The 12619-nt window shown below is 42.3% G+C and overlaps 1 protein-coding gene across 1 annotated transcript in view; it reads left to right on the forward strand.

The window, feature by feature from the left end:
* Positions 1 to 12619, forward strand: part of STAB1 (stabilin 1) — a 68214-nt gene that overhangs the window by 15160 nt on the left and 40435 nt on the right. The window contains exons 11-20 of the mRNA XM_035894671.1: positions 914 to 1041; positions 2428 to 2519; positions 4103 to 4225; positions 5722 to 5868; positions 7539 to 7601; positions 8100 to 8213; positions 8614 to 8667; positions 10199 to 10279; positions 10580 to 10738; positions 11616 to 11678. Coding sequence (XP_035750564.1) covers positions 914 to 1041; positions 2428 to 2519; positions 4103 to 4225; positions 5722 to 5868; positions 7539 to 7601; positions 8100 to 8213; positions 8614 to 8667; positions 10199 to 10279; positions 10580 to 10738; positions 11616 to 11678 — 1024 coding nt within the window. The remainder of the gene's footprint in view (positions 1 to 913; positions 1042 to 2427; positions 2520 to 4102; positions 4226 to 5721; positions 5869 to 7538; positions 7602 to 8099; positions 8214 to 8613; positions 8668 to 10198; positions 10280 to 10579; positions 10739 to 11615; positions 11679 to 12619) is intronic.

Raw genomic sequence — 12619 nt, forward strand, 5'->3', positions numbered from 1 at the left:
GAGCAGTCCCATCTCCTTGACCCTTCCTTCTCCAGTGCTGCTAAAACTGTTAGCATCCACCTGCTTGTTGTGTGCTCCAGCCATAACTGAAACACAGTGGCTTTCCTTTCTGAAGCTATGCTAGCAAAGTGCAGGACGTGGTGTTCAGCACAGTCCCTGCCTTAGTATATCTGTTCCCCAGCAGCTGGCACTCAGCCCTCTGAGGCTGGAGTAATGTCAGATTCCTCCCCTATGTTGTGTGTCTTTGCATCCCTGAAACAGAAAGAGCAAAGCTGATACTTGGACAAAACCCAAACAGGAAAAACATGGTTATCGACCAGTGATCTTAAGTAGTCTCTGAGTAATGACTATAAATTTGTGTGAATCAGGACGGAGATTTTCACATGTAGATAAGCTTTTCTGGAAAAGTCATTAGCCTGTCCTGGGCCCTCATTAAGTCTAAGACTAACTGTAGCTAACTGATGTGCTCGAGCTGGCGCTTCTCACTGAAGCTGAAGGGGTCACACAGGAGCTGTTTCCTAGATTTTCACTTAGCCTGTGGTTGTTACTTATTGCCTCAAATTTCTGGATGCTGTAATGACTGGTACTGACTGAATATCTACTTAGAAAGCTGTTGATAAATATATTGTGGCTATCTTTACCCTGAACCCCAGAGCAGACAATCCTTATGTTGATTGTGTCTGAAAAGCATCTTCATTCTCTTTGGGTAGGTCCAAATCTGCTTGCACTCCAGAGGTGTGCATCTCTTTTCCCGTCACTTAGTTTAAGCAGATGTTACTAAGCTCTTACCTACACCTTAAAGCTGGGATTTGTCATTCAAGTGTACTTACTGACATGTTGTTCTACTCACTTTTGTTGAATGTGTTGCAGATTGTTTTATAATGGTTTGTTATGTTTCGTTCTTGTCTCTTAGCTGTGTGTGTAAAGAAGGGGAGATTGGAGATGGGAGAAAATGCTATAAAAATCTCTTGAGTGAGATAAATCAGCACAATTCAAGAGGAAGGTTTTCTAGGAAATTAAACGTCGCCGGGAGATTGTTTGGTAAATGTCTTGAATTTGTTTGGGGAATGGAGCAAATGTGGGGCAAGAGTGTCTCAGAAAAGGCTAAAAGCCTTTCAGCATAATAAATCTATTTCTCAGCATATGACCATGGGCTGCAAAATTAAACACATCACATCTCTGAACTCATATTACCGGTTCTGGACTGTGAATTGAGGAGACTGCTGCAGAGAGCACTGTGGGTGAGAATTAGGTATTTGACAGTCCTGGTGAAGGACATACCATATCTGCAGAAGAAGGAGCACATGCCTTGGAGATGTGATTCAAACCCCTTTGTATCAAACCACCAGTGTGCCTCCACCTGCAGTATCTATGTTGAAGGCTCAGCAGTCTTTCAGCTGTCGCTGAGTTTTCTAGCAGTGATGCTCAAGGTTGGTGTGCCATGGGTCCTCTACTTAGTAGAACATCTACTAAGCCCTTAAACAGCCTTCTTGCCAGCATGCATGTGTGAGTGGCTATTATAGAGATGAAAAGGCTATATTCTCTGCACCACGGTACTTTCTGAGTGAAGAACTGCTTTGCAAAGCATAGAAGACTGGTTTAGAACCCATGTACTGTTAACTGTGGGGAGTGATATCCGCAAAGGTTAATTTTTGCCTCACTGTAATCCAAGGAAAAAAATTAGAACCCTTTAGCTCATGTCAAAGCATATTTATGTTAGATACCTTCTCCAACCCGTCCTCTGCACAGCCTTCTCTATCTCCACTAACTTGACAGAAGCGTGGTAATAGGGCTCAAAGCTCAGCTTAGTGTTTGTGAATACCCCTCCCTGCTACACGTCAGTGTTGCCAACACTCATTTTTTGCATATGTTTTCCATAATGATTTGTGCTATGGGCAACCACATGAAGATCTCTGGGTTCCTAACCCCAATGCAGTGGGACTTAATACCTAATGATTTTTGTTGATGTGGACTTTGTTGGTGGGCCATTGACAACTGAGTGAAGACTGACAACTGTGGGTTCATAGCAGCTTCTCAAGAAGTATCTAGTCTCAATAAATCCTATGACACCCAAAAATTAGCTGTTTCAAGGGGAGGACAAAGGACACTTGGCCCAAGAATAAAGTAGTAAGCATGTGGGAACAAAATTATTATGAATATTCTGCAAATTTTAGCAGTGATTTGAAGTGGACCAAAGTCACTAGCAATCCTTCGGAAATCTTGTGGGCAAGTGCTTAAAACTAATAGCAACCAAGCTGGGCTGTGATCGCAACACCAAACTCCCTCTGGTTCTTTGTAAACAAGTACTAGTTACTTGCATCAGGCTGAAAATGTGTAGATTCAATTGTGCTGTTAACAAGAGGAATAATTATTGCTGGAGTTAAACCATATGCCAAGCAATACTTCACGTTTCCACTCTTTTTACAGCTTCTGGTTGCTCATTGTTGCTGACTAAATACGGGCCTTTCACAGTCTTTGTACCATCCCTTCTTCCGATTCATGATAGAATGGATTTTAACGTAAGTTTTCTTGGGTTTAGCAAATTTTTGCTGTCTTAGGATTCTTTCCTGCCTGAGTTCTGCAGCCTGTAAATACTGATTGACACATGAGAGGGGAACTTTGGAAGGCAGTATTTATAGAAGTGATCTCTTGGGAAGACTTTTCATTGTCTGGTTAAGTTGCAGTCTCTTAGAGGATGTTGAATCCCTCGCATTATTTTTAAAAACTCTGTCTCTCTTTTCAATATTGACAGAATTTGTTTGGTTTTAATGTCAGGAATTGTAAGTTTTTCTGACCATTTAAAGCTCAAACCTCCTGTATATGAGGAAACTTTAGGTGGCTTTTCACTACTTGAGGGTGGGGTTTTTGAAAGGGGCTGAGATTTACACTCAGGTATTGGATTTTGGGCCTGCAGCCCTAGATGTGGGTATGGTGTCAACTTCTTGAGAAGAGCTCATTTTATTAAGAGGAACAGCAAGGATGGCAGGGCTGGATAAAACTGCTATGGGAACCAGGACAAGAGTTTGAGAATTCTAGACTTCATCAAGTAGGTCTTGCAGGTCATATTATTATTTATTTTTTCTTTATTAATTCAATTGTGTTCATTTGCAATAGTTTTTGCACAGTTAAGCCCACAACCAGGCTATCCATCATTAGGATGAGAAGGTATATAAGCCATTTTCCCAAGACAGAGCTAAAAATCAACACACATGAGCTACAAATGCAGTTCATGCAGGAAGGATTTTAATCACATGCTAGGCAAGGTGCCTGTTGTGTTTCAGGTGGCAGCTAGCTTGCAGCTAGCACTTGGACAGGTGAAGATAGTCTTAGAAATAACCCAGACAGACCAATCCCACTTGAACATTACATTTCCAACTGGTTTAGAAATATCATTACTTTGCTTGATAGCAAAGCTATCTCTGCAGCAGCAGTAACTCACATAGAGTCGAGGGAGCAACTCCTCACTTATAAATGCCAGGGACATTAGCTGTTTCCAACTAACTTGTTAAGCAGAGGTTTCCACTTACATAAGTCAGGCCTTGTGCCTAGGTCATCATGGTAACTTCTGGATTCATAGAAAACACGTCAGGAAGGGCCCCTGAGTTATCTAGTCTTCATGTTCCCACAAGGATCAGTTCCACCTAAATCAGTATTGACAGAGGATTGTCTTAAAAAAACACCAGTGATGGAAAGCACAGAAAAGAAAGGAAGAAACTAAATGTAAATTCAGGAGCTTAGACCACCTACATGGTCCAACATAACCAAAGATTGTGTATGGGGAACTTCAGCAAGTTTTATAATCTAAAGCATGCAAGGATAGTTTTTAAATTGTCCAAGTCCAACAGGTTTCTGTTAAGGGAATACCTCTAAAGTCACTTGCAGGTTAATCAGTCTCCCTGTGTTTGTGTACAAAAACAGAAGCAAAAGTTTTGCCACAGTGCTACTCCCGTGAACCAAAATGAAGAGGGAAGCTCAATCTTGTATGCTAAGAATTTCTGTGTATGTGTTAGCTGGGAGAAAGGTAATGTTATGGCTCTTTCAGTAAATGAGGTTTTTGAAAGAATGTCATTTATGTTCCTTATGTCATCTTTATTCCCTAAAGGATACCATAGCTGAGCGTTTGTGCAGAATGCACATTGTTCCTGGTCTGCATTTGGTAGAAGACATGATAAAAGCTAAGACTATGTGGACCTTGTCAGGGCACCAGCTAACATTCAGTAGCCAGGTAAAGTATGTCCTGAACTGAAGTCCTGGGCCGCTGCTTTCACATAGGACAGACTGGAGCTTGAGCATAGTTTCCCTGGTGCACTTCCTTAACCAGAAAACCTTAACCAGCTCCTTTGTAGAGTCCAAATTACGGTGATTTAAGACACGACACCCCAAGCAACCACTTCTCCTGCCTTGCAGACAACCAATTAGCCAGATTCTGGTCTTTCCTTGTTCTCTATATGTATTCTGGAGAAGGCACCTTTTCTCTACACCATTAGCCGCTACGATATCCATATGGCTGACACGGAAGGGGCAGCAAAGTCTCTCTTCAAACGGAATACTTCTTGGAGATTGTGTGTTTGGACACAGCCACATGCTGAATGTTTTCTCTTCCAGTTTCCCTTTTCCCCTCTCTCTATTTTATTTTTCTTAGTTGTCTTAACAAAGAGTTTTTCATCATTATGTTCTGATATGGAAGGCTTTTTTTCCCTTTTCCAACTGACTCACATTTTCCAGCATCCAGTGTTCTCTCCATCCTGCACTTTTCCTGCATGCATGCTTACAGCTGGCCAAGGGAGAGCAGTGTGTTTCCTCTCTGAGGATCCAGCCTTGGCCTTAAGGTCTAGGTCGTAATGCATGCACTCTGCATGCATCAAAAGGACAAAGAACTATTTGGAGTTGGGGAATCCGAACTGAGCTTGTTGATGCTCCTTTTAAATTTCTGTCCTGTTTGTTTACTCAGGAGTCTTTTGATTGGAAAGTATGCCCTCCCCTTCCTTTGTTTCAGCCAGAATCCTTAGTGATGTGAACTGAAGTTCAGGACAGGGAGGAGCAGTTCAAGAAACGCATGTGGTGATATGAAAAGGACAGGGAAGTTGTGCTTGCCTGTACTTGGATTATGGCTGCAGCACCAATACCTTAGTTTGCGGGTTACCCTTGGAACACCTCCATATGCCCAGCTTCAGTGCATGGTTGTATGCAGTATGGAAGGACCAGATATATGCCTTACAATTCAGTGAGCCTGACTGGTTTGGCTTTGATATGAAGACTCCTTGTGGGCGTTTTGAGCCAATAAAAGTTGCAATCAAAGCTGTAGTTCCAGGATTGCCTCCAAATTCTCTGCACTTTGCTTCTCTCCTTGTACTTGGCAGACTTGATGCAGCAGCTACTTGATGGTCAGTGCACCCTTTTGTGATCCAGAGCTGGGATCAAGCATCGTTCACACTCAGACAAACTTAATTCTAGAGCTGACTGTTGCAGATTAGGTCTTCTTTCTGTAATAAGACTTAAAAGGTACCCCCCAGGATCAAAATATTACCCAAACTCAAGTAGAGGTGGGATGTTTGTTTTACACCCAGGCCACCCCTTAAATTTACTTTTTCCAGAGTAACTCTGGTTGTGCCTTCACCCTGCTGACCCATAGGCGGAGAGCACTGAAGGGAATAATGATTTATAGATCTATCATGATACCACAGATATATCGCAAGAAAATAACCTTTTCTTATTATCCAGATGTACGGCAAATCTTTTCGATATGAAGACCTGCCGGGGGAACTGTACAATATTTTGCAATGGAATCTACCAGCAGCCAATGGGATCATGCATATCGTTAACAACCTAAGGAAAAAACCCAGCACTGACAACCTCAGAAACCCACAGGTGCACAGACTTTCTTCTGGTTTATGGGACAGCAGAATAAACACTTTAAAAAAAATCTCTTTTCATCATTAAACTTCCAAATCAGTGAGGCTTTTTTTTAAAGGAAAAAGGCTATTTATTTTGTTTTCTGCTCCTGATAAGGCCTGTTAGGCACTATCATGTCAGCATGCCATTAAAAGTAACTAATAGCACTGCATAAGCCAGGTACAGACCTTGCAATGATGCTTTTACAGTGCTTGGATGAGTAGAGAGTTCTACATTCACGAGTAAGATCACTCCCTTCATTGCAAATGAGCTGGTTTTCAGTTGTGTTTTACAGAATACATATCTTACAGGATAAATATTGAAAAAGCATTTTTCATATAAAAATCAGATGAAGATTTTCTTTAGTTGGTCTGTACTGCATTTGGAAATGATAATTAAAAAGTTGTCTTTGCATTAAATATGTAAAATGAAGTTAAATAATCATTAGACTTTTGTATTTTGAAGTCATGTCTTAAATTTAAGACACTGGCCAGGGGTTTTGGGTACAAATTCTGCTAAGCACTTTTGCCTGTTAGCTGGGAGAAGTTTTTGCTACAGCTACTACATTGTTATGCCTGAGTATTTTTAAATTGCTTCTATATGCAGAAAGCAGGCCCTGTTACCTCCTACCTCCTTGCAAAAGAATTACTCGTAGAATGACACAAGCTTTTGGATTTGGTAGGATTTTGGTAGTAGTTTGCACATACTTTACACCATTGTAATTGATCTATAAAACCAGCCACACTGTATGATATTATGGTTGTATTTTAGGTGTTAAAAAAGCAGCTGGAGTGTTGTATTAAGTGTTAGTAGCTCTTCAGCTGAAGTGGCCTGAGGACAGTGTATCAATTGTACAAGTTCTGGGTATTCATATGGATTTGATTGTGCCCATCACTGATGTTTAAGTCTACTGTCACTTAAGATACTCTCAGTCTTATGATCTGCATGAGGATGTTTTCCAAAAAGGAGTGTCTGAGGTCCAGAGGGGAAGCTGGACCTCTGTGTTTGTGTGCTTGGGTACTTGCAGGGAAGGGTTTGCAGCTCCTCTGGGATGGCAGGACAGTGAGAGTGCTCCTTGCAGAGCTTCTCTTTCTCTGGACTCCTCAGACACTTCCTTGCCTTGTGATGTTGGCTTTGCAATGAAAGCTAGTGATCACGTGAGCTGGTTTGGGCATCAAATCCCTTTGTACCTATGTCCCTTGGAAATCACATTCTGTGCCTCTACATGTTCTGTGGGAAGCACTTTCTGCCAAAAAACGATGCACATTCCTGCGAATAAAGGTCAGGCAAGTCCCTTCACAAGTTTTGATACTTGAAGGGATATTCCTGTGTTACCTTTGTCTTCATGGGCAACGTGGCAAAAAGGAAGGCATCTATTTCCTCTGTGTTTTCAGGAATATGCATACGTATTGTATTTTCTCAGCATTGGGGCTCATTTGCAGGTGGCAGAGTGAAGTCTTGCCCTCAAAGCACAGGGAGGCTTATGGTTACACAGCAGCTCCACTGCCTACAGAGGGTTTGAAGACTTTGAGGACGATGGTCTCCTGTAGATCTTTACCTGCAAACCACAAACACAAACTGGCCAAGTATGTGCTCAGACCTCGCTTCACCACTAGCCATTTTTTCCTCTTTGTATCTTCTTGCAGAAAACCATTGGTGAGATCCTTGCTTCAATGGAGATCTTCAGTAGATTTGAAACTATACTGGAGGTAAGCATGTTTGTGTATGTCCCAGGAAGGTGTGGCATTGCTGCTGTTACAAAGCCTGCTGCTGTTTTTGTGGGAATTTTGAATAACATTTAAATATATCTCAGTGGTTTGGCTTGCTTTTCTGGATGTTTTTTTCTGTGTCATTTCTTCTTTTGTGTATTTTACATAAGCAAATGTAATGGAAAAGATCAGAAAGATAGTTTTAGTCTCTGTATATGTACTTCTGTGTTTAAAGCACACAGGGAGCATTAGCCCAGTACTCCCTCGTTCACATTAGCTGCATTCACACCAGTCTCGTCATTTTCCAAGCTATTCTTGTGGGATTTATGCTTCTGTTATATTACATACCAACCCTTGGTGTCCAGTTGCCTCTTGTATATATTTGCTTTTCTAGTTCTGCCTCTAGTGGGTTGCTTAGGGTTTCCTCTCCCTTCCTGATAGACCTCCCCTCACTAACTCATGCTAGATCCACAATGAAGACTTTCACTGTTTCCACAGAACTGTGGCCTGCCTGCAATACTGGATGGACCAGGCCCCTTTACTGTGTTTGTACCCAGCAATGATGGTGTGGATAAGTTGAGAGATGGAAGGCTCATTTATCTTTTCACAGAGGTGAGATCTCATAGCACGTTAAGACACCCTGAGCTAACTGTGTTGCACTAGGCTGTGCTGGAATGGCTTGTGGAATGTATCTGATCATTGCTGAAAGTTGTTCTTCCTGGAGATGGCTAAACCATGTCTCTGTTTCTGTAAGGCGTCGGGAGAGAAGTGAATGCTGATGGAACCTGCAATGAGAAATATCGTTGGCCAGATTGTTTAAATCTGATGTTTGGCTTGCTTTCCTCAGCTCATCTTTGGGTAGGGGAAAATGAAGGAACTTATTTGCCAAGTGAATTCACTGCTATAATACATTGGCATTGCCAGTCATTGGTTAAAAGAAAATGTAGTTGCCTCCTCTTACTCCCTGAGCATTGAAGGAGTATCTAATTTTTATGTTCTCTTCTTTCCTTAGGGCATAAATAAGCTTCAGGAACTTGTGAAACATCATATCTACACTTCAGCAGCGGTAAGGCAGGCAGCTTTAAATCCAGATAATTGGGGTCCTTTGGGCCAGCATGTTATCAACAGTGCTGTTTGGCATAAAGGTTGGAGCATTGATGACTTCAGCTGCTACTGCTTGTGCTTCCCCTGGAGGAGCAGAGATGTGATTCAGGATCTGATGAGGCAAAATGTTTACCATGAAAGTGGTTTCCAAAAGGGACAGTTTGTGCTCTTCTGTCATGAAACCCTGAGTTTTCTGGGAGTGATGGTGCTCTTTAGTTGGATGGCCTTTACAATGAAAATATTGCCAGCAGAGTTTGCAGCAGGCAAATGCTCTCTTGTTATCACATTGTTAAATTGTTAATCAGGAGCGTACCTTAATTATGAACTCTCCAGCCTACGATTTCTCTAAAATGCTAATAGCAGCAACACAAAAGCTATAGCCAAGCGAACAGTTGGTCCAAACTCCCTGCTCCTTTCCCTTTCCCCTTGGGCTCCACCAGTGGCTAAAGTTAGAGATGGAGAACCAGTGCAAGTGAGCCTGTGATCTGATCCAGTACTGCCAATTCTTGCACCAGCATTGCTGTGTACTATAATGGTGGGGTAAACAAAATCAATATGGTGCATCAACTAGACATTTTCCCTTATGCAGTAAACAAGAGAAATGTTTAAAGTTAGACACAGAACCTATGGAGGAAGTGAATACTCAAGCATTATGGTACAATGTCATGTCCTTCATTAAGGAATATCAGTATATTCCCATTCTTTACTGAGAAGCAAATGCCAGTCCTTGTGCTTTTCCTAATTCCAACAGAGAAAATGAGCAGCACTTCGGCAAAACAGCAAAAGGTAGTTTTGCTTGCAGTTGATGAATAACATCACGGTAACAAGATGAGCTGCTTTTTAATAATCTGTTGGACACAAAAGTAACAATTGGTTCTCAGAATTTCTCACTTCTCAAATCATTACGTTTCTCTGTACAGTAGCTGCAGTTTACATTTTTTCTGCCTTTAGAAATAAGCTTATTTACTAAGTCAAAATATGCTCTCATGTTTCTGGCTGAGCTTTCATTGTTTATTGACTATGTCCTGGAAAATCCCCTTATTAGTCTGACCCTGCTTGCAGCTGTATTAGTAACAGACACTATTAGTGAGACTTGATTCCAGCTGTGCTGGACAGTTAACTTACACAAGGAATGAAAAGCAAGGCTGCTGCTGCTGGCACCACTGTGTTTGTGGTATTGCAAACAATTCACACAAAGTCCTGGATTTCTCTCTGACCCATTGCTTCTGTTTAAAGTATTTCATGAAATGTAAATCACAGAATCACAGAAAGGCGGTGGTTGGAAGGGACCTCGAGAGATCATCTAGTCTAACCCTCCTGCTAAAGCAGGTTCACCTAGAGCATGTTACACAGGACATCGTCCAGACAGGTGTTAAAGTCAAGTCCTCTTTAGAATGTTTTTTAAATGATGGGAATTATGGAAGGATTCTCTAAGCTGTACTGAAATGACTCTGATTTTCCGTGATACTGTCTCCTTGTGTTTTTTATTTCAGGTGGCTGTGGAGAAACTGATAATGATGCCACACATTGTTACTATGGCTAACCAGATACTTACCATCAACATCAGTACAGATGTAAGTAGGAACCAAAATCCTTTTGGGCAAACCCTCCTGTGCTAGGAGAAAGTCTGGATGTGGTTCTGAACAATATGGTTTCAGCCCATCTCTGCTTTCTCCTCTGCTTAAAAAACTAGACTTAAGTGAGGTCATCGAATTGGATTGCTACCTATCCAACCTGTGACTCCACTAAGAGGCTTGACCGTTTGTGTGGTTGCACTTGATGTTGAGTACCATCTGTTTCCTGCATTGACTTTATGTAGTTGATACAGTCTAATGGGCTAAAATGCAAATAAATTATTTGTGTTTCTGCATCAGGGAAGAATTCTGATGGATGAATCAGGGGTGCCCTTGAACATGCGAGACATCGTGGCATCAAATGGTATTATTCATACCTTGGACGGTATCTTCATCCCTCCTTCAATAATTCCCATTTTGCCTCACAGATGCAATGAAGAGCAACATAAAATTGTAATAGTAAGTCAGCTTCTCCCATTCTCATGGTAGCGGTTGCTGTAGACCCCACACTCACCTGGAGGGACAAAAGCAGGCTCTATAGATTGCATTTGGGAAATGTGTTCTCTCTGAGAGGTTCCCTGATGTGAACTTAGGCAGTATCAGCACCGTCAGTGTTTCTTCTGCTAGCCCCTGGCACTGCTTTGCTGGCAATCAGCAAATGTGCCTAGGAGGTTGTTATTCTTTCCTTGCACCCATCCTACCTTTGATTCAGAAGTACGTTTGCCTTTTCACAAGGCCTTATATGATCTTCTTCACACCATAGTTGCTAACTCAGCTGACAATGCTTTCTTCCCATCATTATCAGTATTGATGTCCTGTAGTCTGGATGGGAAGGAGTCATTCAGTAGCAGGAGCTACAAATGCTGTGCGATATTCTCTCCTGAACAGTTTTGTATACCTTATTTTAGGTGCTTGCCCCCAGTTTGATCATTGGTAGGTTACTGAAGAAAGAAGATCAGGCTCTGAATAGGCAAGAAGTACCTGATTTGGAGAGACACGGTTAAACCCAAGTGGCCAGAGGGTCCACATAACTTGCTGCTATAGTGAGACCTGCTGCATGGATGCCCACAGTGTTTTCCAGCACAGCTGTGTGGCTAGTGGCTGATAGACGCAGGGTAGAGACAGGTGCAAGCATTTCCTCAAGGCAAAGGAGTAATTTTATTTAAGTGATAAACTTGTCCTATTTCAGAATATGGAAACTTCCTTCTAGGAATGTTTCTGGTACATGTTGTGATGGTTTGGATATATACTGGGAACAGTAGCTCCGTAGTGTTCTTGGCATGGGGAATGAGTTCCTTTGAGAAGATTAAGTTTTCCCCCCTTGTTTTCTTAACAGGGCTCTTGTGTGGATTGTGAGGCCCTCAACAACAGCATTTGCCCACCTGGCAGCAGAGAAATGGTAAATATTGTGGTTATTTCGGTAATTTCTTCTTTGTGTGACGATGTACAGACACACTAATAGACAGTTTCTAACCCAAGCCACATTCAAATAGAGAGCAGGAAAGGCAACCAGTAGGGAGGCTTGCTAGAGGATACGTACGCCCCACATATCCGTGCTCTGTGGTGCCAGACTGTCACCTACTAACTGCTCTGTGCTGTTTCTTATTCTGAAGTCTGTTTGCTGAATCAATGGAGAGAGCTGTGAGACAGTCTGGGCTAAGTGAAATGGTAGACTTGCAGCTTTTCGCCGTTCAGCTCTGCCTCAGGCAGAGCTTTCCTGCTCACATGCTGAGTCTGCCAGCTCCTCCAGACTGCTAGAACCAAGCCTGATCCCACTAGTACTACCCAGTACTACCACTACTGTATCACAGCCAGGGAATCACAACAAGCTTTCTGCACTGCAGAGGATGAGAAACAATTTGTTCTTGGCCTATGCTCCCTGTTTATTCAGAGATGAGCAGAACTAGCTGAAGGTGGAGTGAGGAGGAGGAGGCTGGGTGTTGGTGTTTGAGTTATCCCACGCCGAGTTCAGCAGAACAACAAGTTCCAGGAAATTGCCATGTGAAGGCCAGCCCAAGACATTGTTGGTGAAAGTCAGAGAGGTGTTCACCACTGTTAATTGTGGGGTGTCTTCTGAGAGATCTGACTTTCACAAGAACTTGCTGATGTGGTCTGAGCGTGAATGTCTGAAGCAGAGCTCTGCAAAATAACTAGTTGCTCATTTGCCTCTCTGATTGAGGCAGGTAAAGCCAGAATCATCTGGGGCCCAATTCTGCCTGTGTCTAACTCCATGACAGGGCACTGAGCATCACTCCAGATTATTTGCAGTCCTTTCCTCTCTCTCTCACTCTCCCCATCTCACCTCCCTCCCTCCCTGTCTCACCTCTCTCCCTCTTTTTC

The sequence above is a fragment of the Egretta garzetta genome, unplaced genomic scaffold (assembly GCF_000687185.1).
Source record: "Egretta garzetta isolate BGI_Z169 unplaced genomic scaffold, ASM68718v1 scaffold215, whole genome shotgun sequence".
Classification (NCBI taxonomy): Eukaryota; Metazoa; Chordata; class Aves; order Pelecaniformes; family Ardeidae; genus Egretta; species Egretta garzetta.